The sequence below is a fragment of the Debaryomyces hansenii genome, assembly GCF_000006445.2.
Source record: "Debaryomyces hansenii CBS767 chromosome C complete sequence".
Lineage (NCBI taxonomy): Eukaryota > Fungi > Ascomycota > Pichiomycetes > Serinales > Debaryomycetaceae > Debaryomyces > Debaryomyces hansenii.
In genome coordinates, this window is record NC_006045.2 from 1,058,747 (window position 1) to 1,082,006 (window position 23,260).

The 23,260-nt window shown below is 34.3% G+C and overlaps 9 protein-coding genes and 1 pseudogene across 10 annotated transcripts, besides 2 other annotated features; 7 read left to right on the forward strand and 3 right to left on the reverse strand. All coding sequences in view use genetic code 12, as the record gives it.

Moving 5' to 3' along the window:
* Positions 1-292: 292 nt before the first annotated feature.
* On the reverse strand, positions 293-2,548 carry DEHA2C12100g (DEHA2C12100p; the record flags this gene model as incomplete). Its single annotated transcript, XM_458202.1, has 1 exon — positions 293-2,548. The coding sequence occupies one exon, from the start codon at positions 2,546-2,548 to the stop codon at positions 293-295; it is 2,256 nt and encodes a 751-aa protein (XP_458202.2).
* Positions 2,549-2,777: 229 nt separating this feature from the next.
* DEHA2C12122g (DEHA2C12122p) lies at positions 2,778-4,787 on the forward strand (the record flags this gene model as incomplete). Its single annotated transcript, XM_458203.1, has 1 exon — positions 2,778-4,787. One exon carries the CDS (start codon positions 2,778-2,780, stop codon positions 4,785-4,787), a length of 2,010 nt encoding a protein of 669 aa, XP_458203.2.
* An 81-nt stretch (positions 4,788-4,868) lies between these two features.
* Positions 4,869-5,768, reverse strand: DEHA2C12144g (DEHA2C12144p; the record flags this gene model as incomplete). Its single annotated transcript, XM_458204.1, has 1 exon — positions 4,869-5,768. One exon carries the CDS (start codon positions 5,766-5,768, stop codon positions 4,869-4,871), a length of 900 nt encoding a protein of 299 aa, XP_458204.2.
* A 258-nt stretch (positions 5,769-6,026) lies between these two features.
* On the forward strand, positions 6,027-7,028 carry DEHA2C12166g (DEHA2C12166p; the record flags this gene model as incomplete). Its single annotated transcript, XM_458205.1, has 1 exon — positions 6,027-7,028. One exon carries the CDS (start codon positions 6,027-6,029, stop codon positions 7,026-7,028), a length of 1,002 nt encoding a protein of 333 aa, XP_458205.1.
* A 937-nt stretch (positions 7,029-7,965) lies between these two features.
* On the forward strand, positions 7,966-8,115 carry DEHA2C12188g (DEHA2C12188p; the record flags this gene model as incomplete). Its single annotated transcript, XM_002770155.1, has 1 exon — positions 7,966-8,115. One exon carries the CDS (start codon positions 7,966-7,968, stop codon positions 8,113-8,115), a length of 150 nt encoding a protein of 49 aa, XP_002770201.1.
* Positions 8,116-8,392: 277 nt separating this feature from the next.
* On the forward strand, positions 8,393-10,129 carry DEHA2C12210g (DEHA2C12210p; the record flags this gene model as incomplete). Its single annotated transcript, XM_458206.1, has 1 exon — positions 8,393-10,129. One exon carries the CDS (start codon positions 8,393-8,395, stop codon positions 10,127-10,129), a length of 1,737 nt encoding a protein of 578 aa, XP_458206.2.
* A 195-nt stretch (positions 10,130-10,324) lies between these two features.
* Positions 10,325-16,252: a mobile genetic element (Debaryomyces hansenii Tdh2 retrotransposon).
* On the forward strand, positions 10,735-15,768 carry DEHA2C12243g2 (annotated as a pseudogene; the record flags this gene model as incomplete). Its single annotated transcript has 1 exon — positions 10,735-15,768.
* Positions 10,735-15,768: a sequence feature (Retrotransposon Gag and pol transcript of Debaryomyces hansenii Tdh2 retrotransposon; contains an internal stop codon; DEHA2C12243p2).
* A 72-nt stretch (positions 16,253-16,324) lies between the features above and the next one.
* DEHA2C12254g (DEHA2C12254p) lies at positions 16,325-18,673 on the forward strand (the record flags this gene model as incomplete). The annotated part of the gene is made up of 1 exon (XM_002770158.1): positions 16,325-18,673. One exon carries the CDS (start codon positions 16,325-16,327, stop codon positions 18,671-18,673), a length of 2,349 nt encoding a protein of 782 aa, XP_002770204.1.
* A 681-nt stretch (positions 18,674-19,354) lies between these two features.
* Positions 19,355-20,914, forward strand: DEHA2C12276g (DEHA2C12276p; the record flags this gene model as incomplete). The annotated part of the gene is made up of 1 exon (XM_458208.1): positions 19,355-20,914. One exon carries the CDS (start codon positions 19,355-19,357, stop codon positions 20,912-20,914), a length of 1,560 nt encoding a protein of 519 aa, XP_458208.1.
* Positions 20,915-21,017: 103 nt separating this feature from the next.
* DEHA2C12298g (DEHA2C12298p) lies at positions 21,018-23,024 on the reverse strand (the record flags this gene model as incomplete). The annotated part of the gene is made up of 1 exon (XM_458209.1): positions 21,018-23,024. One exon carries the CDS (start codon positions 23,022-23,024, stop codon positions 21,018-21,020), a length of 2,007 nt encoding a protein of 668 aa, XP_458209.2.
* Positions 23,025-23,260: the final 236 nt, after the last annotated feature.

The following is a 23,260-nucleotide window of genomic DNA, read 5'->3' on the forward strand; positions in this document are numbered from 1 at the left end:
ACAAAATAATCTCTTTATAGGAGAATACCCTTTTTACATTACCCAATATTATACACAAACATGAGTCCCATAGCCAATTCCACGCAAATCTCTAATAGATTATTCAGAAATCAAAGATATATGAATCTAATTATATTATCAGTATTTTTGATTATATTAATAATTACATCAATTTCGGCCCATAAACATATGAAGTCCGGAGAATACTACAGCAAAGCTACAGAAAGACTTAATTCATATCTTGATTCAAAGAAAAATTCAGAAAAAAATAATGATGAATAACTAAGTAGCTTTATAAATTAATCCATATTGATTTTTCTAAATAATCATTCTTTGCCTTTTCTTTTAGCAAACCAAGATTGATTAGTTCGAAACATGATTGCAAAAACCACGCATATATGATCTTGTCCCATATTAATTCATTATCCACTTGGCATTTTTGTAATATAGATTTATGGTCATCCCCCTTGTCATTATTTACTAATACGGATATTATCGATTCCCTGGATAGAGATTGCTTAAATGCAGAATAAAAATCATAAATATTTATGGATACGGGTGCATCCTTATAGACTTTGAATAGTTGGCAAATCATGGGTGGCACGTTGGAACCACTAGTATTTGCTTCAGAAATTAGCTCATTTTGCAAATATGAATTGGAATCATTCAAGCCCAATTCAAGAATGGATCTTAGTTTTGGTCTTATAAGATTTATCATCAAATTTTCATAATTTTCTTCGAAATTAAATCCCAAATTAACAAAGCTTCCACCATCGAGTGAAAAAATTTCATTAAATAAATTATCGTCAAGTTTATAGATAATCTCTTCGCTTTGAATATATTTCGTTATGCAACTAAGTACCTTCTCAGTAGGTGTATTATCTTTTAAACTCTTTCGTAAATTGGACAATTGTATGTCTTTGACCCCGTTTATTTCCTCGGTCAATGCATCTGACTTAGCAAACCTAATAAAGTCTATCAGGTTCTTTTTCAATGACACCAAAAGTTCCTTCAAGAAAACCGATGAATTTACCTGATTATTTATGATCAATTTATAGATTTCAAGCTTCTCCTTATTGGGCTTTTCGCTATATTCTTGTATTTTATAAATTATATTCATTAAATTTAGAACACTTAACCTGTACCTTTTGAATTGTACTCGGGTATCATCAAATAATGTTTTTATTGAATCGGTAGACTTTAACAACTTGGTTATTTCAATTTTCAATGAATCAGCTTCCTTAGGATCAATTCTCCTTTTTATATCAAGATTAAAATCCTCAAATTCCTTTTGTTGTTCAAGTAATTTTCTTTGCTCATTGTATTTGAATACCAATTTCTCCATATACTTTTTGAAAGATGGTAATCTTCTTAATGCGTCAAAGTATCTGGAATTAGGTTTAAATTTTTCGTCTATCAATACCGACAATGGCAGTTGGTAAAAAAAAATCATATACGACAATTTAAATTGCGATATTAAATTGTCAATTGAGTTATTCGAATTCTTGAATCTATTGAAAATAATAGACGATAGCTTATAATTAAGTATCAAAGGGTTGGTTTCATCATTCTCGTAATTTAAAAATGCTTCATCAATTAATTTAAACCCTAGTAGCTTAGTGTCAATACTATTAAACTTGAATCCGTTGATTAATATTCTTAACTCGTTACTCAAATTATTATTTATCCAATTCGTTACATTTGAAGACGACAACCCCATAATCAATTTTATTGGCAACTTGTTAGAATATGAATGAATTAATTTAATCAACTGATTCAATACTTGGTTACTTATTGAATCTGTATCTTGTAATATGATTATAAGACGTGAGCTAGTATTTTTTGGATTTCCTTTCTCCCTGCTGAATTGTTTGAGACACCAATCTTCGACTATATCAAAGTCATAGTTTATTCTTCCCTCGTAGTCCATGTCCTCATCTTCACTTTCTTCGTCTTCCGAAGAATCACTGCTATCGTTTTCTTCCGTCTCTTCACTCTTTTTACTCAAAACCTGCTTTACAACCTCTCTTAAAGTAGATTTTATATTGGCACAATTTTTGGAGTTCAAGTTAATTAACTTGATATGCTTCTGTTCACGCAATTGAACGAACTTATTAAATTCTTGTATAATCCTAATATTATTCGCCGTATTGGAACCAAGCAGTAGAAATCCAATTGGAATCTTGTATACATTATTAATAGCAATATGCGTATTATTCTTCCCATAATCAAATGGTGCTTCAATGTACTGCAATAATTTTCCAAATAATTCAGTATTTTCATGATCTAAAATAGTTTGTATCTTGTGCAACTGATGATTCCAGATACTGTTGAATAACTCATATCTAGTTTCGACTTCCTTATCCGTTTCTTTGCCCTGTAATAACTTAATGAATGGTGTGTTGTGATGTGTCTGCGATACGTCGATCTTATTCCAAAGAGTGCCAATTAAATTATTTTTCCGTTTTTTCCTAGGGTTAATCCAATAATGGGTCTTCTGATTATCGGCATCTAGTAAATTAGCCTTATCCTTATTCCTTTTACTCATGATTTGGCCATATATTTATCTTTTGCATTCTTCTGTGAAAAATTTCCCATTATGGGTTTCCTGTCTCCTTTCGCGATCTCCATATAAAAATATCCTGAAAGTTGCTGTATTAGGATAACTATCCATATGATTTATTAAAGACTATTAATTAGGTTAAATCCCGGTCTACCTCCACAATATCCGTAATATTGTTTGCTGTTAAACTTAAGAGTTATTGCTCACGATAACCATGTCACATAACTCATCCCCTGAAAGTAATACCACATCTGACGATAAGAAACAACAGTTACGGAGGAGACATGGTTCACACGATACACCATCAGAAAATGACTCGAGAAGGAGTTCTCGGTCTAGCACCAAATCCAATACCAAGCCAAAAACACATAGGAAGAAGTCATTTGTCAATTTTGCACCGTTGAATACTCCGTTACATAATAGGTTAGAAACTATGGGGGTAATCTGGCATTGCCTTTCCATTCCTTTTTTCGTAAGTCTATTCTTATTGGCAATTTCATTAGGCTGGATCATCTGGATATTTGTGATCCTTCCTTACTTTATTTGGTGGTATTTCTTTGATTTACATACACCTACAAATGGTAAAATTGTCTACCGGGTTAAAGATTGGATGAAGAATATCATAATCTGGGAATGGTTTGTGAACTATTTTCCTATTAGCGTCCATAAGGCATGTGAATTCGAACCGACTTTTACGCAGATGCTTGTTGATGATAATGAAGGAAATGACGACGAAGAGGATCTAATTTCAGAGGATTCAAGAACACTTCTTGATAAATTGTTCAAAACATTGGGATTGAGAAAACGTTTGAATGATTCAGATTCGCATAATGTTCTGAATACAACTTCAAGTGATAGAAAATTTGATAAGGCTTTGAAATATAAGAAAGAAAGTACTGGGCCTAGGTATATTTTCGGCTACCACCCGCACGGTGTAATTTCTATGGGAGTCATGGGAGCTTTTGCAACTAACGTGATTCGGAATGAACCATATCAGCCTCCGTTTAGTTTCTTAAAGTCATTTTTCCATGATCCATCTAAGTACACTAGATTATTACCGGGTATTGGTAATATCTTCCTTTTGACCTTAACTACCCAATTTACCTTACCCTTTTACCGTGACTATTTAATGAGCTTGGGATTGACAAGTGCATCTTACAAAAACATTAAAAGTCTTATTAATAATGGAGATAATTCTGTTTGCCTTGTCGTTGGTGGTGCCCAGGAATCATTGCTTAATACCATGGTTTCACCAAGGTCTAGAATCGGCAATGGATATAAGAAAGATGAAACTGATGAAAGTGGAGATGAATCAGAGCCTATGGTAAAGGAGTATAATCCGAAGGAAGTACAACATTATAGCATGAAAGAACAAATGGATAAAATTTCAGATGAGAAAAAACAGGAATCCAGCGAAAGTGACAGCAATCTGGACACAGAAAAAGGCCAAAAGAAACTCGAAAATGAAAAGCTTATTAAAACTGAGACTGAAGACGCTGATCAACCCGAAGAAAATAAAAATAAAAGCTTTAATGATCATAATGGAACAGAAACTGAAAACTCGGGACAAGGCAAGGAAAAAGAAAGCCAGCGTGATGACCCCTCAAGTCCAAGACAAATTCAGTTGGTATTGAATAAGCGGAAAGGTTTTGTTAAATTAGCTATTGAATTAGGCAATGTTTGTTTGGTGCCAACATTTGGATTTGGTGAGGCAGATATTTTTAGAATAGCTAATCCAAAACCGGGATCTCTTGGATCAAGATTCCAAGAATGGATGAAATCTACATTTCAGTTTACAGTACCATTTTTCAGTGCCAGAGGTGTTTTTATCTATGATTTTGGGTTTTTACCATTTAGAAATCCGATTGATATATGCATGGGCGAGCCAATTTATGTCCTGAGTGGACTAATTGCGGACTACAAATTAAAACACCCAGGCTTTGATTCTGATGAAGAAGTAGAACAAAAGAACAAGCAAAAAAAGGAATATGAAAAAGAAGATGAAACCGATTCTAAAAAGAAGGACAAGAAGGATTCTAAAAAGAAAGGTAAAAAAGATTTTGAAGACAAAAAGGATTCTAAAAAAAGAGAAAAAAAAATAAAGATTCCTTCCGAAATACTCAACCATTACCATAAATTATACGTCGATGGATTGAAGAAAGTCTATGAAGAAAATAAGGGTAAGTTTGGTTATGAAGATGTTGAATTAATTATTATTGAATAGCCTTGATAACGCAGTTATTAAAAATGTATTGTATTGACTATTATTTAAACTATAAACATGTAGAGACCTCTCTGAGGAGGATTATAAATCATTATCATCATTAAACTTGATTAAGTTGAAATCTTTAGGAATTTTACCTTGTTGCTTTAACTGCTTGTATCTCTTCAATAACTTTCTGTCCAACTTTCTACGACCAGAAGAATTCACTTTGAAAAACGTCTTGGAGTTATGCAACAACTGTTTAAAATCTTCAAACTCCTTATTGTTGATTTCCTCTTCCTTGATTTCTGTCTTATGTTTTTGTAATTGCACTTTTTCCCATTTTTTAAACCCATCCTTAGCTATTGACTGCTCAAAAGGAGGACTACCGAAGGTCTTGTCCTTAGGTATTAAATTCCATAAATACTCGTCGTCAATATCGTTTAACGACGGATTCAAATTAATCATCCCCGATAATGACTTTTTCAACGTGTGCTCCGGTAATGGCTGGTACAGATTAGTGTCCTGGTCGTAATATAGTTTGATAAAATTCAACTGTGACTGTGCCTGCTCGAGTTGATCGTTAGATTTCAAAAAGTTATCGAGCTCTTCCACTAATGCCTTGTCCTTCTCCGTCACTTCATCCTTAATCTGACTTTTGAGATATTTATCCGGAATCGAGAAATCTACAAAGTTATCGGTGGCTCCGCTCATCTGCGCCGTTGGTTTCATATTTATATTTGAAAATAACTCTTCTGCTGTTTGTTTTAATATGCTTTCTGGCGCCTTGGGGAAATCTTTGAACGGTATGTATTTATTCTTATGTTTATTCATAGTTGGCAGTGATGGCGAGAGTGAATGGGAATTTATATGTGTACCTGAGTATGAATATATACCATCTTCTGTCTTGGGAGGCTTTGAAGAAAAGAACCTCCCTTTATTCGATGCCTGTTGAGCTGTCAAACGGACACTTCTATAAGGTATCTTTGCTCTTGGAAACATGTTTATCAGTTGATCATGAAAGAATACTGTACCCGCTTTAGACTATCATCGAAAAGCGTTCAAATATAACTACTTTACAGGTTAGCTCTCGGTTGGGTGATTTTACAGGTTAGTAATTATGTCCTGAAAAATCACGTTTGGTGATGGAAGATCCCACGATTTAGTACCACGATTGTATATTAATTAGACAAGCCAATACATTTGAAAGCTATAAAATATACTATCCAATATTGTACCAGCCAGAACAATTCATCGAAAATGTCAGTACATAGAGAAGAAATCAATTTATCGCAATTACCGCACGAATTTAACGAACCGGTTGAATTCGCTATTATCGGTGGTACGGGATTGTACGACTTGCCAAACTTAAAGCCGGTGGCAAGATTGACTATTTCTACGCCATGGGGTTATCCATCGTCGCCAATTACGATTTCTGTTACAGACAGTGGGTTTCCAGTTGCGTTTTTGGCCAGACACGGTCAGAAGCATGATTTATTGCCTACTGATGTGCCCTCTAGGGCCAACATGGCAGCATTGAAGAAAATTGGGGTCAAGGCTATCGTGGCTTTTTCAGCCGTTGGATCCTTACAGCCAGAAATTAGACCAAGAGATTTTGTTATTCCTACGCAGGTGATCGATAGAACCAAGGGTATCAGACCATCGACCTTTTTCGAAAAGGGGTTTGTGGCCCATGCTATGTTTGGAGAACCATTTGATCTCAAGTTGAACAAGCTTATAACCGACAGCTTTGATACGACTGGTTTCTTGGACCAGCATGACAACAAGGGCGTCCCAACCTTCCACAGTAAGGCTAAGACCAACAAGGGCGAAGACTTGACCTTGATCTGTATGGAAGGTCCTCAATTCAGTACTAGAGCCGAATCCAAGTTGTACAGATCGTGGGGTGGCTCTGTCATCAATATGTCTTGTTTGCCAGAGGCCAAGTTAGCAAGGGAAGCCGAAATTGCCTACCAAATGATTTGTATGTCCACCGACTACGATTCATGGAACGAGGACGAAGAGCCAGTCACCGTGGAGACCGTGGTGGGTAACTTGAAGGCCAATTCGGCCAACGCGTGCAAAATGGCCACCAAGTTGGTCGATATCATCGCCCAAGAGTTCACCTCTGGCTCCTTGGGACTTGGTGACGATCTCCAGGGCTCAATGAAGTACTCCGTCAGCACCAGTCCTCAAGGTGTCAAGAAAGAGGTTTTGGAGAAGATGCACTTTTTGTTCCCTGGTTACTGGCCCGTCCACTAGTTCTGTTTCCCCAGATAATCCCACACATTCCTTACCACACAGCCGTTGAACACCCCTCGTCGTATATTTAGATTAGATTAGATGTAAAATATACGGAAGCCACCATCGTTGTGAGTATCTATCGAGAGACGGCGGTGATCCAACATTCTCTCGTATCTACTTCCCAGGTAGGGTGCTTGAGCCATTTTCGCCTCTCGCAGCCGAACCATGCGATATACGGCTCTGCTGTCTGGTGGTCCCTTGTCGGTGCCACTTGCTCTTTACTTTTATATTACCCCAGAATAAATCTTCAAGATTATAACGCACTGAGTATATATCTTATCACCTTGATACCATCAACATGCCCGTATATTAGCCTATTTTCTTTCTTTTTCTCTTGCACTAACTTTTTGCATCTTTCTTATTTCGTAAAATAAAAATATTTCCTAAGCGCGATGTCGGATAATTCTTCCGAAATATTGCACATTTCCGAGAATGCAACCACCATTTCTTTTTCTTTGACTCTTCTATTTCGCAGCCTGTGGTCGACAAAAATTGCACCCCACCAAGGCTAGATGATCGTATTATCCATACCCCCACTATTATTCTCTAAAGTGGCCCGTTCATTTATTATCGGTGAACAGCTCCGTGAGCACACCGGTCCGGTTTATATTTCACCTTGGACCCTCCGATAAAGGTATCGATTATGTAATTTCCATATGTAAGGCATTATTATAGAACAAGTCAACGAGTAGATGACATGGAAAAATATTCTGTATACTGCATGTAAACATCATAAATGTTCCTTTTCGAGCACCCCATAATAAGGGCTTTGAATAGATATTTCTGTCACTGAGCCAAACAAGTGTACGAAATGCCATATAACAATGGACAAGATGGTCATAGTCCTCGATGGTGAGCGATAACGGAGTGGCCTGCTGAAAATACGTCAGAAAGTATGAAATGGAATACAGATCGCCTTGAAAGTGGCCACATCGGTGAACGGCCCTTCGCAAAAAAATTGTTCGGAAAATCATCGCATGTACAAATTTTCTTGTTTAATGCCTTGTCGAAGCAAAATGCCTTAAGATATTTAAAATGCCTTTAGCAGAAATACATCTCGCTTGCATGAAAATATGGCATATGAGTGGATAGAATCGATTTATGACCCTTAGCATATTCATACATTGCAGTTCGTAGTTATGTTATCTCCACCGGTATTCACCATTTAATTGGTACCTGATAACAGGTTGATGAATCAATATAAAACGAAAGTATCCCTCAAAAAAAATTTTCCATTCAACATTCTATCATAGATTATACTCTATATATTGTATTTCATACCCGGCTCCTGTGTAAATATACCACACAACCCGTAATATACTATGAGTGAACATGCCACCGAAAAGATCGTTGATACCGACCTGGTTGAAAAGAAACATGAGACAGCCCTTGTAAAAGAAAATAGTGAAACCAACGAAGATCAATTATCTTCTCCAGTTGACGAAGATGAAGGCAGAACCCCAACCAACGAAGAAATGAAGACCTTAAGACATGTGTCGGAAAAAATTCCTATAAGGTGTTGGCTTGTGGCTATTGTTGAATTGGCAGAAAGATTCTCTTACTATGGTTTGAGTGCTCCATTTCAAAATTATATGCAATATGACAAGCCAAAGGGTATGTTAAATTTGAGCCAACAAGGTGCTACTGCTTTATCTTACTTTTTCCAGTTCTGGTGTTACGTTACACCAGTCCTTGGTGCTTGGGTTGCTGATACATACTGGGGTAAGTTAAATACTATTATTGCTTTCTCTCTTTTCTACACTGTTGGTATTTTAATTTTATTCGTCACTTCCCTCCCATCAATGAGTGAAACCACAGCATTGGGTGGATTTATTGTTGCGATTATTATTATCGGTATTGGTACCGGTGGTGTTAAATCCAACGTTTCCCCATTAATTGCTGATCAGGTTCCAAAGACTTTACCAGTTATCAAAGTTTTGAAGTCTGGTGAACGTGTAGTTCAAGATCCAAATGTTACAATTCAAAATGTCTTCATGTATTTCTACCTTATGATTAATATTGGTTCATTATCCGTCATTGCTACTACGGAATTAGAATACAATGTCGGCTTCTGGGCGGCATACTTATTACCATTCTGCTTCTTCTTCATTGCTATCGGAGCTTTAATAATTGGTAGAAAGCAATATGTCCAATTACCTGTTTCTGAGAAGGTTATCGCAAAATCTTTCAAAATCTCTTTTATCGGTTTAAAGAATAAGTTCAACTTAGATGTTGCTAAACCTTCCGTTTCCCCAGAAATGGATTACCCATGGAGTGATAAATTTGTCGAAGAAGTCAAGAGAGCTTTCTATGCTTGTAAGGTTTTCGCCTTCTATCCACTTTATTGGGTTGTTTACGGGCAAATGCTTAATAACTTCGTTTCTCAAGCTGCTCAAATGGAAACACACAACTTACCAAACGATATTTTGCAAGCTATCAATTCCATTGCAATTATTATCTTCATTCCAGTCTGTGAAAGACTTGTCTACCCTTTCATTAGAAGATTCACCCCCTTCAAAGCCATCACTAAAATTACTATGGGTTACATGTTTGCTACCGGTGCTATGGTTTACGCTGCCGTTTTACAGCATTATATTTACTCCAGTGGCCCTTGTTACGATGAACCATTAAAATGTGCCGGTTACGAAGGTGTCCCAAACCATGTTCATGTTGCCATCCAAGCCCCAGCTTATTTCTTGATTGCCATGTCTGAAATTTTCGCATCCATTACCGGTTTAGAATACGCATACACTAAGGCTCCGGTTTCCATGAAGTCTTTCATTACGTCATTGTTCTTACTTACCAATGCCATTGGTTCTGCTATCGGTATTGCTTTATCTTCTACTTCTGAAGACCCTAAATTGGTCTGGAACTACACTGGTTTAGCCGTATCTTGTTTCCTTGCTGGTACCGCATTCTGGTTCACCTTCAAGCATTACAACTACAGAGAAGATGAATTGAATAGCTTAGATTACGTTGACGACAACGGTATTCCAAACAACAATCGTGATCTTCAACCGATCACTTCCTTTGCCTTTTCCGGTAAAAGTATTGCATAAATACTTGTATTCTCTTGCATGTATATAAAATAATAATATAATTTTAATGTTATCTTATTGTAGAGCTAATCTCAAGCTACACCTGTAGTATGTCAGTTCAATATCACACTACAAACCTCTGTCAGAAAGAATACATTTCTTTGTTGAAAAATCGTTATAGAGTAAATTATCAACAGTCACCTGATCGTTATTTTGTGTTGGTTTTGTGTCACTATCAGAATCTATAAAGATTCTGAAACAAATCATTGTAAGAACCATAAATAGTCATGCTAGTGATACTGATAGTCATAAGAGGATATGGGAATAATCTTAATGAGTTGAAACGAAACAAGAATATAAATTAGGAATGAATCTCCAAGAAGAAGATGAATTTTCTAATTAACGAACAGCAATTAAGCAGAATATACTTAATTAAGACTACCCTAAAAAGTCATCGATAGGTAGATCGATCACTTAACTACTTCTATAGTAACCAATATTGATATATAAGACCAGTATATCTATAATACTAATACATAAGTATTCTTCCCTACATATTTCAGGTATTCACACGACCTTTATCATAATCCCAATAGATTAGAAGTCAAACTAAGTGTTACACTTCAATGTCAGAACAATTTACGTATTCTGATCCTACTCATGTCAAACATGCAAAAACCGTTAATAACAGAGTCTATGAATCGAGTAATGAAGAAGAAATGGGGTCAAAAACCTATAAAATCCATCATTCTAAATCTTCTGATGTGATCAATAAATTTGATTCATCATCGCTATTGAAATTTAACCAAAAAGAAATTGTTGATAATGCCATTGAACAAGCAAAAGAATTGTACCAATGTTACTTTGAGAAAATACCTTTTGTTCACGTTAATGATGTTTCAACTTTGTTATTACTCCAAAATGCGTTTAATAAATTGTTATCAAATAACAAAGGTCTTGGAAAATTATTGTTAATTAATGATCCAACGATCCAGGACTATGGAAAAGTAAAGATGTCTTCAGTATATTGTCAAAATAATAATCTCCAGATTTGGTTTCCCGTTTTTAGAGAATTATTATCTCAATCATTATTCCATAAAACACTGGCGATACAGAAATATTATCCAGAGTATGTTTTTTCTTTAAACTATACGTATAAATATATTCGTGATAATAGAGAGGTATTTGTTAGTGAAATTTTATTAAAACTTATTAATTTCTATATTCATGCAATGGATAATCCTTTTATGGACGTAACTGATATTTCTGCAACTGCTACTTATGGAACTGGTCAAGAAATTGATTTGGAAATAAATGATTTTATTAAAAAATTGGACCTATATCGAATAATCTTAATTTATAAAAGACTTAAGACTAATATAAAGAACCTGGAAGCATTTATTGATGAATTAACATTTGCTTATCTTGAGTTTCCAAACAACAATAACTTGCTAAATCTAGATCAAATTATTGTAAATTTGAAAAGAAATACAAGGTTTATTAAACCCAAATATTTTCAGGAGAAAACTGATAATTATTCAAACAGATTCGATAATAATAAAAAGAAGCAACTGAAGAAAAATAATAAATATGAACATAGGAATCAAAATTCTTCAAAGGATAATGATGAAAATTAACAAATTGGTAGTCACAATACTGATATAAAATTATCTAGTTTTTCAATAAATAATATTATTTCAAGTGACCAACCAATCAATAATCAGTACATCTATGATAATAATAAAATAGATGATAGCAAAAATTATGTTTTCGACAGCGGAGCAAGCGTTACTGTGGTAAATGATATAAAACAATTAATAAATATAAAGGAAGATTTAGAAGATAGTGAAAGGCTATTCTATACTGTTTCAAATGTACCAATTTATGCAAAAGCTAAGGGTGATTTAGTTATAAAAATCAAAAACTGCAAATTTACAATTAATAACGCTTATTATATTCCAGGAATCCAACTGAATCTAATAAGTTTCAATGATTTATTGAATAAAGGTTTTCTAATATTATTTGACAACGATTATTTATTTCTTATTAAAAAATCTAATGGAAAATGTTTTAATATTGCAAAACGAGATACGAATTCTAATTTGTTTAACAATATTAGATCAAGAGATTTTTTCAGTATGAAACTATCTCGAAAAATTATAGATGAATTAAATAATATGAATCAGAAAATTATCAACAAGAAAACATTGAATTATTTCAATAATAAGTACATTAAGATTTCTAACATGAATCATGAAATCGCAAACCCGTTTAAACGCAAACGCGATCTAATGTACTATCATCTTATGGGTAACCATATGTCTCTTGAAAGTATGAAATACTTAATTAAAAGTGGGCATATAAAAATGAGTTCTGAAATAACGGCTTCGGAAGAAGAAAGGGTTAAATCTTGTAATGAATGCTTAGCAATCAATTCAAAACAATCCTCACATAACCATACTCATTTCACAGCACCCAGAAGGTTATTTAGATTACATTCAGATACGTTGGGAATATTTAGTCACCGAGGCAAAAAGTATTACATTACAACCTTAATTGATGAATACTCCGGTTACTTAAATACAATATGGTCTGAACATAAATCAATTCAAGATTTATTATTTGAAAAAATAAGAATTTGGAATAATAAATTTGTAGATGCAAATGTTGCGTTCTTTCGAACTGACAATGCATTGGAGATGCCTACTAAAGATCAATTAGCAGAAATCGGTATTGAAAAAGATGAAATTGCATCTTACAGTCCAGAATTAAATGGAATTAGTGAAAGAACTAATAGATCCATAATTCAATTTATAAGAAAAGCCCTCTTACCCATACAAGATACTAGAACTCTTTATCTTCTACCTAAGATTGTTGACTATGTAACATACATAAGGAACATGACACCTGTTCGTTCAAAAGGAGGTCTGTGTCCGTATGCATTATTCTATGATACGAATAAGTTCCATTATAATCCTATACAATTTGGTCTAGACGTAATTGTTAAGTTAAGTTCCACAGTGGAAGCTAAAAAGTATGGAGTCAGCAACTCAAAAACTAGTCCATGTATTTTATTTGGTACATTTATTGGTTACGGTACAGACGTACACGTTTATAAAGTTATTTTATCTACCAAAGACTTTCCAATAATAGTGACACCAAATATTACATTAATGAAATCAATGGATAATTTAAAAGTCTATCTAAAGAGTCTCGATTACCTTCAAGACAAAGATGCTCAAGACATCGATATTTCACTCGGAAAACTTACAGATAGAACAGATGAAAAATTATCTATAGCAATAGAGCATATGAATCAAGATACAATTTATGAATGTAATGAGTATGATACCCAGGAAAGTCTAGTAAATTCAAACTCAACGATTCAAGACGTAGCTCAACATATATTCGAAAGAACACATGAATCAAATTCACTAGGAATGTCAAATCCAGTCCACTCTAATTATACAATGGTGACTGATACGTCAAATGATTTTGATTATACCATAGAGGAAACTATGAACGAAGTTAATCTGAATCCATCTGATACAAATGAAACGACAACTGATTCAAATATCACAAAAACTAATTTCAACGACTCACTGAATAGTAGTGATAATTCACAACAAAAATCGTCTACTCATCAAACGTTACCTCATCCACTGGCCCCGGATAAAAATGATGAAATAAATAAGATAAATGAAGATGGTAATACACATTTATCATTAGAGTCGAGTACATTATCGGAAAAGACACCGACAACTCAAAATAATGTACGGGTTTCAACTAGAAGTAAAAAAGCCATTGTAGAGACGGTTGAACCCAGAGGAAAAATAACCTCAAGTAAAGATTCGAGAGTTAAAAAGGATCCACATAAAACATCTTTACGCAATTCTTCAAAATCCTCGAAGAAAATAAATGACTTACAATCGCATGCACCTAAAGTAAATAAGTCATTAGAAACTATTCCATATACTGTCATAACTCGATCTATGTCAAGGAAACTAAACTCACAATCATCCAAATCCAATTCTTTAGTCACTCGGAAAATTAATACTGTATATCGAAAAGTCGATTTAACAGATAACAACTGGAAGCAGTCAATACAACGCGAATTAGATACTTTTAAGAAATATGAAGTATATACGGTTGTGAAAAATCCTAAAAATGTCAAACCTATTCCAACTACTTGGGTTCATACACATAAAATTAACGATCTCAAAGAAGTTCAGTATAAATCACGTTGCGTTGTACAGGGCTTTAGGCAAATTGCAAATGAACACTATGATACCTCGAAGGTGTCATCTCCTGTGATTGAATTATCCATAATTCGTTTACTTACAGCGATAGCAGTTGAATATGAATGGCCGATACATCATCTTGATATATCTTCCGCATATTTACATGCAGATATCGACTATGAGAAATCCATATTTGTTAAACCACCACCTGGATCGAATATTGATTCTGGTAAATGTTGGCAATTAAACAAATCTGTTTATGGAATGAAACAAGCAGGGTATATGTGGTATCAATGTATAACTAAGGTTCTTATGGATCTTAATTTCGAACCTGATACTGCCATTAGCGGAATGTTTTGTAAATATTTTGGTGAAAATAAGAAGCTCATCGTTGCACTATATGTGGATGATATGTTTTTAACTTCGTCTAATATTACAATTCTTAACGATTTCAAACTTGAACTCGCTAAACATTTCGACCTTAAATATTTCGCTGACATATCTGAATTCTTAGGAATTGAATTCATTCAAATTGCAGGGGGGTATAGATTATCACAACACAATTTCTTGAATTCTGTAATTAAAAAATTCAATTTAACAAATAATTATGGAAAGTATATTCCAATAATTAAAGAGAAAAATAAAATTTCCGAAACTCAACTAAAGAGTGAATTTACTAATGACGAAGTCATTAAAAATGAATCATTGCTAAATGAAGAAGATAAAAGACTATATCAATCAGGTGTTGGTTCGTTATTATGGGCAGCTAATAACACGCGGCCAGACATAAGTTTTGCTGTAAATCAATTGAGCTCAAATAATCAAAATCCGACATCAGTCGATCTTGAAAAATTGATATATTGTTTACGTTATGTAAAACAAACAATATCTTTTAGTTTAGAGTATAAGCGGAATCGATTTTCACATAAAAAGGGATCATTTATCATTCAAACTTTTTCAGATGGATCTTTTGCACCCACAAAAGATAGAAGACTGATTACAGGTTATACAGTTTATTTAAATGGTAATCTAATAAATTGGTCTACCATAAGGCAGAAGGTTATCACTGATAGTTCTGCAGCTTGTGAAATCAATGCACTACATTCAGCTGTGAGAAGTACACTTAAATCAAGACAAGCTATATTAGATCTAAATTTAGTTATTGATGAAATTACATTATTTGAAGACAACGCCGCAGTTATAGCGAACTGTAATAATGAAGGTACTTCATATTCAAGGCGTATGGTCGATATCAAATTAAAATTTATCAGACAGTTAGTTTCTGAAGGTATATTAAAATTAAAATATGTTAACACAAGTATTAATATAGCAGATATGTTAACAAAGGCATTAAGCCGAAAATTATTTGAAAATCTTCGTTCACTACTATTTGAAAGAAATGATTTAAATAAAGAATAGAATCATTTACTATATGTCAAAGAGTACCAATTGTTTTTTACCACAAAGTTAGGTTTTACAATATAAAGATCTTATGATTAAACTAATCTATAAGATCTAGGGGAGTGTTGGTTTTGTGTCACTATCAGAATCTATAAAGATTCTGAAACAAATCATTGTAAGAACCATAAATAGTCATGCTAGTGATACTGATAGTCATAAGAGGATATGGGAATAATCTTAATGAGTTGAAACGAAACAAGAATATAAATTAGGAATGAATCTCCAAGAAGAAGATGAATTTTCTAATTAACGAACAGCAATTAAGCAGAATATACTTAATTAAGACTACCCTAAAAAGTCATCGATAGGTAGATCGATCACTTAACTACTTCTATAGTAACCAATATTGATATATAAGACCAGTATATCTATAATACTAATACATAAGTATTCTTCCCTACATATTTCAGGTATTCACACGACCTTTATCATAATCCCAATATTTTGAATCGCGTCAATATTAAAAAATTCATACCATAAATTATTATGGTAACGCTTATAAAGCTAAGAAGTAATGGAATTTACGCAACCAACACAAACGCAGCCGACGCAGCAGTCGCCAGCGACGCAAGATGTTGAAGAGTCGGATAAGTCTTACATATGTCGATTGGTTTGTACTACAGGACAGTATACTCATTTTGACTTAACGCAGGATAAAAACTTGTGGATAATAGGCAGAAATCAGGAATGTGACTATACACTCAATTTAAGCACCCGACTTTCAAATAAGCATTTCAAGCTATGGTTTAATTCGCAATATAATACATTATGGATACAGGATATGTCTACTAATGGGACGCATTTAAATAATAGTCGATTAGTAAAGGGATCGAACTACATGTTGAACCAAGGGGATGAAATATCAGTAGGGAATGGTATCGCGAAAGACATAGTGAAATTTGTAATTTTGTTTCAAGATAAGTTCAACCCATCGAAGTTTTCGAATCCAGACATGAAAGAACAAGGCATATACAAGGATTTTATTGTGAAGAATGAGGTTATCGGACAGGGCGCGTTTGCGACGGTTAAAAAGACAATTGAGAGGTCAACAGGGAAGTCATATGCTGTGAAGATAATAAACCGTAGAAAAGCATTAAAAAATGGAGAATCAATGGAAGGAGTTAATAGAGAATTATCGATTTTACGGCAATTAGACCATCCAAACATTGTTTACTTGAAATCTTTTTATGAAGACATTGATAATTATTACCTAGTTATGGAGTATGTTCCAGGTGGTGATTTGATGGACTTTGTAGCAGCAAATGGTGCAATCGGTGAAGATGCAACGCAGGTGATTACGAAACAAATTTTGGAAGGTATCAATTATGTCCATAAAATGGGCATATCTCATCGAGACTTGAAACCGGATAACATCTTGATAATGCAGGATGATCCCATCTTGATTAAAATTACTGATTTTGGGTTAGCGAAGCTAAGTGACAATGTTACGTTCATGAAGACGTTCTGTGGGACATTAGCTTATGTTGCACCTGAAATAATCACAGGAAAGTATGACGCGAACGATTCCAATAATTACTCATCCTTGGTTGACATATGGTCTCTCGGCTGTCTTGTTTACGTACTTTTAACCTCGCATTTACCATTTAATGGTAAGACCCAAGCACAAATGTTTACTAAGATTAAAAATGCAGAATATCATGAATCACCGCTAAATACATATAACGTCTCTGCAGATGGTAAGGAATTCTTAAATTGCTGCTTACAGGTTAATCCCAGATTGAGAATAACCGCGCAGGGGGCATTAAAGCATAAATGGTTATCGCATATAAAGGACGAGAATGAAGAAATGAGTCTTTCTCAATCGCAAAGTCAACAACTAAGAAAAATTGACAACGATATGGTGAGGCCGTTAGAGAAGAACCAGTTCAAAGTACCAAAAAGAGTGGTTTTACCTCCATCTCAGCAACCTGCAAGTCAACAAAAAGCAATTCCAAAACCCAAGAGCCAAATCAATGATAAAAATTCTGTTGAGCATAACGAAGACATACAAGAGGAAGCGACGGATAAGACTAAGATTCAAAGTCAACATAAGAGTATAAATGGCCACAGTTTGCAAGACATAACAAACGATAATATATACCAAAACAATGGTAAACGATCAATAGATGCATCATCAGAGCCGATAGACACTTCCAAAAGGATCAAACTAGAAAACTTGAGTATTAACGAAGAAGTCCCCAAAGACACATTTATAATACTTTTACCCGTTGATAAGACAGTTAATAATAAACCTATATATATTAGACAGGGCGTTAACCCGTACGCAATTGGGCGTAATGAAACATGTGATACATTCATTAATGATGATAGAATATCAAAGATACACTGTTTAATACAGAAAAAACGTCATCCTGTGCTAACTTCTTCAATTTATGAAAGCCCAGCCCATTGTCTTGATGATATTTGGCTTTTAGATCTGAGTACTAATTCGTGTCTTATTAATGGAGTTGTTTTGGGAAAGAATCGCAAAACTCAAATATTTAACAACGATATTATTGATTTGTTCAAAGACGACAAGATTAACGAACGAATGAGCTACAAAATTAGCATCAAAGACCAAACAGGTCTATTTAACCGCGGCGAACGCATGAATAATAATAAATTGGTCAATGTCCTTAAGCAAGATCTGAATGACCTCAGATTGAAGCCTAAAACGGTCGTTGAACCGGCCATTCCAGAAAGCAACAGTCAAAAGGATATCATTGGAAATGGAGGTAATTTTAATTCACAACTCAGACAGCAGCGCAAATTGTTAGCGAACTCTAATAAGCCTAGCCAATCTACCAAAAGAGCCAACTTGCAAGTTGGTCAATCTCGGCCTACTAACTCGTGGTTGAGCTAATCCAAAACTTAATTTCTTGAATACCAATATATAGACGATATAGATATCTACTAGCATCTTCCTACATGTATTGAACAAATAAATAATAACATGTTAACTGGAATTTTCATTCACTCTTTACACCCAAAAATTATTTAATATTATAAGTTGTCATCGTTTGTTATAGTTAGAGAATCTTACTGTTGTCTTGGCATATCCACCTTATCTCAGATATCATATATCATTCATGGATCCGGTTGCCTATTGTGGCGTGCACGTTGAATATAGATATTGTAAGTCAATGATTTTCCTATAACTCGGTCAGATAATGTACCCTCTATCATTCCTGCTATCAGATGCCAAATCATGTACCCGAGTCTCTTTACAATGTTTGTTTCCCGGAGTAGATTTCATTTTGGATTTGACTCGGAGAGATAAAATCCTTTGCTGAAAAACCAATAACATTTAGTCTCTTATCTATAAAGTTTTTGACACAAAAAATATCACAAAGCTTAAAGCTTATCTTTAGTTTTGTGCTATACTGATCGGATGTCTGATTTTAGATAAAAGATAAAGGTAACACATCAAGCGGGTCATTTTGCCGATTAATTCACCTACAGGTTCTTATAAATATAAAGGTGGAACGATGGTAATAGCTACCAATTTTTTTAAAATATAAAATAGTTAAAAATCATTTGAATCATGATAGATGAAAAACAATATGCTACAGATAAAGTGCAGGAGGTCGACTCGAGTCTTGACATAGAGAATAACGTCATTACAACGATAATATCACCACATACTGGTAAGGTTGTTAACATTACCAATGATGTTGACGAGGCCATGAAATTCGTTGATGACGAGAAGCAAGTTGAAATTGATGCAAAAACAAATAGAAGAATTCTTCGCAAAATCGATATGTGTCTAATGCCAGTGATGTGCTTATTATATTGTTTCCAATTTATGGATAAGTTGTCTAATTCTTTTGCTTCAATTTTGGGATTGAGAGAAGACTTGAATATGGTCGGAGATATGTACTCGTGGACAGGTACTGCGTTTTATCTTGGTTATTTGGTATTCGAGTTTCCGGCTTCTCTTTTGTTGCAGAGGTTTCCAGTTGTCAAAACAGTATCTGTATTTATTATTGTATGGGGGGTTATATTGTGCTTGCATGCCGTTCCTGACTATGCTGGTTTCATTGCCTTGAGGACCATCTTAGGAATGTTAGAAAGTTCAGTTACTCCTGCATTTGTTATTTTGACCAGTCAATGGTATAAGAAAGAGGAGCAGTTCATTAGAACCGCATTATGGTTCAGTTGTAATGGGATTGGTACGATACTTGGATCTGGGGCCATTGCATATAATGTCTATATGAATGATGGTTCGTACTCTATGGACGCTTGGAAATTGATTTTCATTATCACAGGCTGCTTAACAATCTTCTTAGGTTTTGTTGTCATGATCCATCTCCCTGATACACCAACACAAGCATGGTTCCTTACCGAAGAAGAAAAAGTGCTTGTTGTAGAGAGAATCAGATCAAATCAACAAGGGTTTGGTAACAAACACTTTAAAAAGCATCAATTTATAGAAGCAATCACAGATTTTAAAACCTGGTTATTTTTTATATTTGCAATCGCCAATAATATTCCTAATGGAGGTATAACTAATTTTGGAAGTATTTTGTTAACTGGTATGGGTTACTCACCATCTCAAGCTTTGTTGATGCAAATGCCTCAGGGTGCAACTGAGATTGTTGGCTGTACTTTGTTTGCATGCGGTGTACTTTACTTTCCTTATCGTATGTTTTGGGCTATAGCTGGTACTGTCATTGTCGTCATATCAGAATGCATGTTGGCATTTGCAAGTCAAGAAAAAGCTCAATATGCGGGCTTTACACTCTATACGTTTTCTCCGATTGGGTTCATTTGTGTATTATCTATCATCTCTTCTAACGTGGCAGGCCATACAAAGAAGGTTACGACGAATGCTATTTTCTTGGTCGGTTACTGTATTGGTAACCTTATTGGACCTCAAACATTCATTGATACTCAAGCTCCTGCTTATACTGGAGCAAAAATATCTATCGTGGTTAATGGATTTGCTTCATTAATTGTACTTATTATAATTTGGCTCGTTTATGCTTTCGATAATAAGAAGAGAGATAAACTAGGTAAAAACGAAGAATTCGAAAACATTCAAAACCATGAGTTTGCAGACTTGACTGATAAAGAAAATCCTAGCTTTAGATACGAATTATAGATACCTAAAATTTTTATATTCTTTTGTTAATATTATATCATATTTTATTGTATTATATTGTATATTAAAGTCGTTCGTTCGTCTTGTATTGTACAGTTTTGCATTAATAAATATCTAAACTAACATGTGGCTTCTTCAGATTTATATTGAATTCTTTAAAATTAGAGAGGTTTTCCTTATCATTGGGATCATTAATAGTATTAGATTGTTTATTTTCATCGTTATAATTTGAATCAATCAACTTACGTAATTTAGTCGTTTTCGTTAGACTCTTAATAACATGGTCTTTATCCTTTAATAACTCTTTCAAGTGGAGAATTTCTTCTTCTTGGTCTTTTAATACTGCATCCATATGTTTATCCAGGTGCTCCTTCACGCCGTTATTAGAATCATTCTTGAATGCGTTTTGCTGATGTGTTATCTTCAATTGGTTCTCTAAATGGCCAATATACGATTTGCATTCATCTATTTCATAATTTACCCTTTTATAAAACTCCTCTAAGTTAGCCATCATCACTTGCAGCAGCAGATTATCGATACCTGCTCCAAGCAAATCATTCAAAGTATCATTGCGTAATATTATAGTTTCTGTCTTCTGTAGATCATTTAGTCTAGTAAGATGTTCTAATTTCTCTGTTAATATTTGGTTTTCGGCTACTACCTGTGCAATCTTCATGTTTTTCTCTAGTATGACAGAATTATCCATATTTGTATCATCACTAGAGTGTAACTTTAACATGGAAATTTCATTTTTCTGGTTTTCAATAGTCTTCTTTAATTCTTCTATAAGCCTAGCTGTTTCAGCCCCACCTATCGATGATTGTTGATTTTTATTGACGTTGATTACTATATCTTTTGCTCTTGCAGCAAATCTCAAAGTATTATATGTTTCAGATATAAACTGTTGACTGTGGGCTGAATTAAGTGATCCTAAATGAATTGTACATAATATCAGTACTAATGAGGACCCAGATAATGCAGGTTGTAGTAATCGTGTTAATTTTGAGTCTCTGTATGGTATATGATCATTGCCCGTATTTGGTGAACTTAATCCTGATGACGAAAGTGATAATTTATTAATAACTGTTGACAATGCCAATAAAGATTTATTGATGTACGAACCTTCTTTTCTCCTCTCTAAGCTTGATGTAGCTCTTTCTGATCCTGCTAAATCACATAATGATAGTGTTGAGTTTTGCTCTGTACTATTAAGTAAATCAATGGTGTTTAATTTAATTTGTAAGATGGAGTGTGATCTCGATGATCTTGCATTAAAATCAGTTGCACTAGTCTTTCTATTATTATCACCTTTTTTGATTAACAGTAAAAGCTGTTCTTTAGAATTTATAACTGGAGACGTAATACCAACAATTTTAGTACCATATACGGGATCATCTCTAATCTTAAGTTCTGTTGAAGACGATGTATTCAACAAATCTACTATTTTCTCATTATATATCTCCAAGTAGGTTATACTGATACTGAATTGTTTGTTTCCTCTGTCATTTTCAATCTTGCTGAAAATGTCGTCAATAGATAATTTAACAAACCCCGGATCTTGATCGCTTCCTTTCATTGAAAATGTCTTACCAGATCCTGTCATTCCGTATGCAAATATAGTTCCATTAAATCCTTCATTGAGGAACTTATTGACTATGGGAGAGCATGATTTATAATAGACCTCTCTGTTAGTTAACGCAGACTCTGGTGGAAACACATTGTCAAAACTATATGAAACAGAGTCCGATCTGTTATTAATTGTATTTGAATATTGCTCAATTTCCCAGGGAGAGTGTGCTGGATTGAAGCTATGGGGATTTGGCCTAATCGAAACTGTAATAGTTCCAGTATATGGCACTTGTTTGACAAATGAAGGTGTAGTTGGCCTGCTACTACCACTAGATAAATTCCCCATCGCTGAGCTTGGTCTTGACCTCGTTGTTGTCATTCTAGGAGACGCTGGTCTCATTGTCCGTGAAGATGGTGGTCTTCTTAACTCTGTTAGTGTAGCGCGAGGTTTCGTTGTTTGTTGCAGTGGTGTCGACATTCCGGCTGTAGAGAAATTTGCCAACGATGACCTTGACCTCAATGGCGTTCTCTGTTGAGACATCTCTATTTAACTTCGATTATAGTGGATTTGTTGTAAAAAAGTAAATATTAGTTTTGGTGTTTTGTCCTTAATTCCAAATCGTATTTTAAAATTGTCGAATGTTTACCATTATTCCGCATTAGGAAGCGTAATAGCATCGTCTACTTATTGCCTAAATTTTACACTTCATCTAATCTACAATCCTTCAGAACTAGTCTAAACAGTCTAAATGACCCTAAATTGTAATTATATATTTA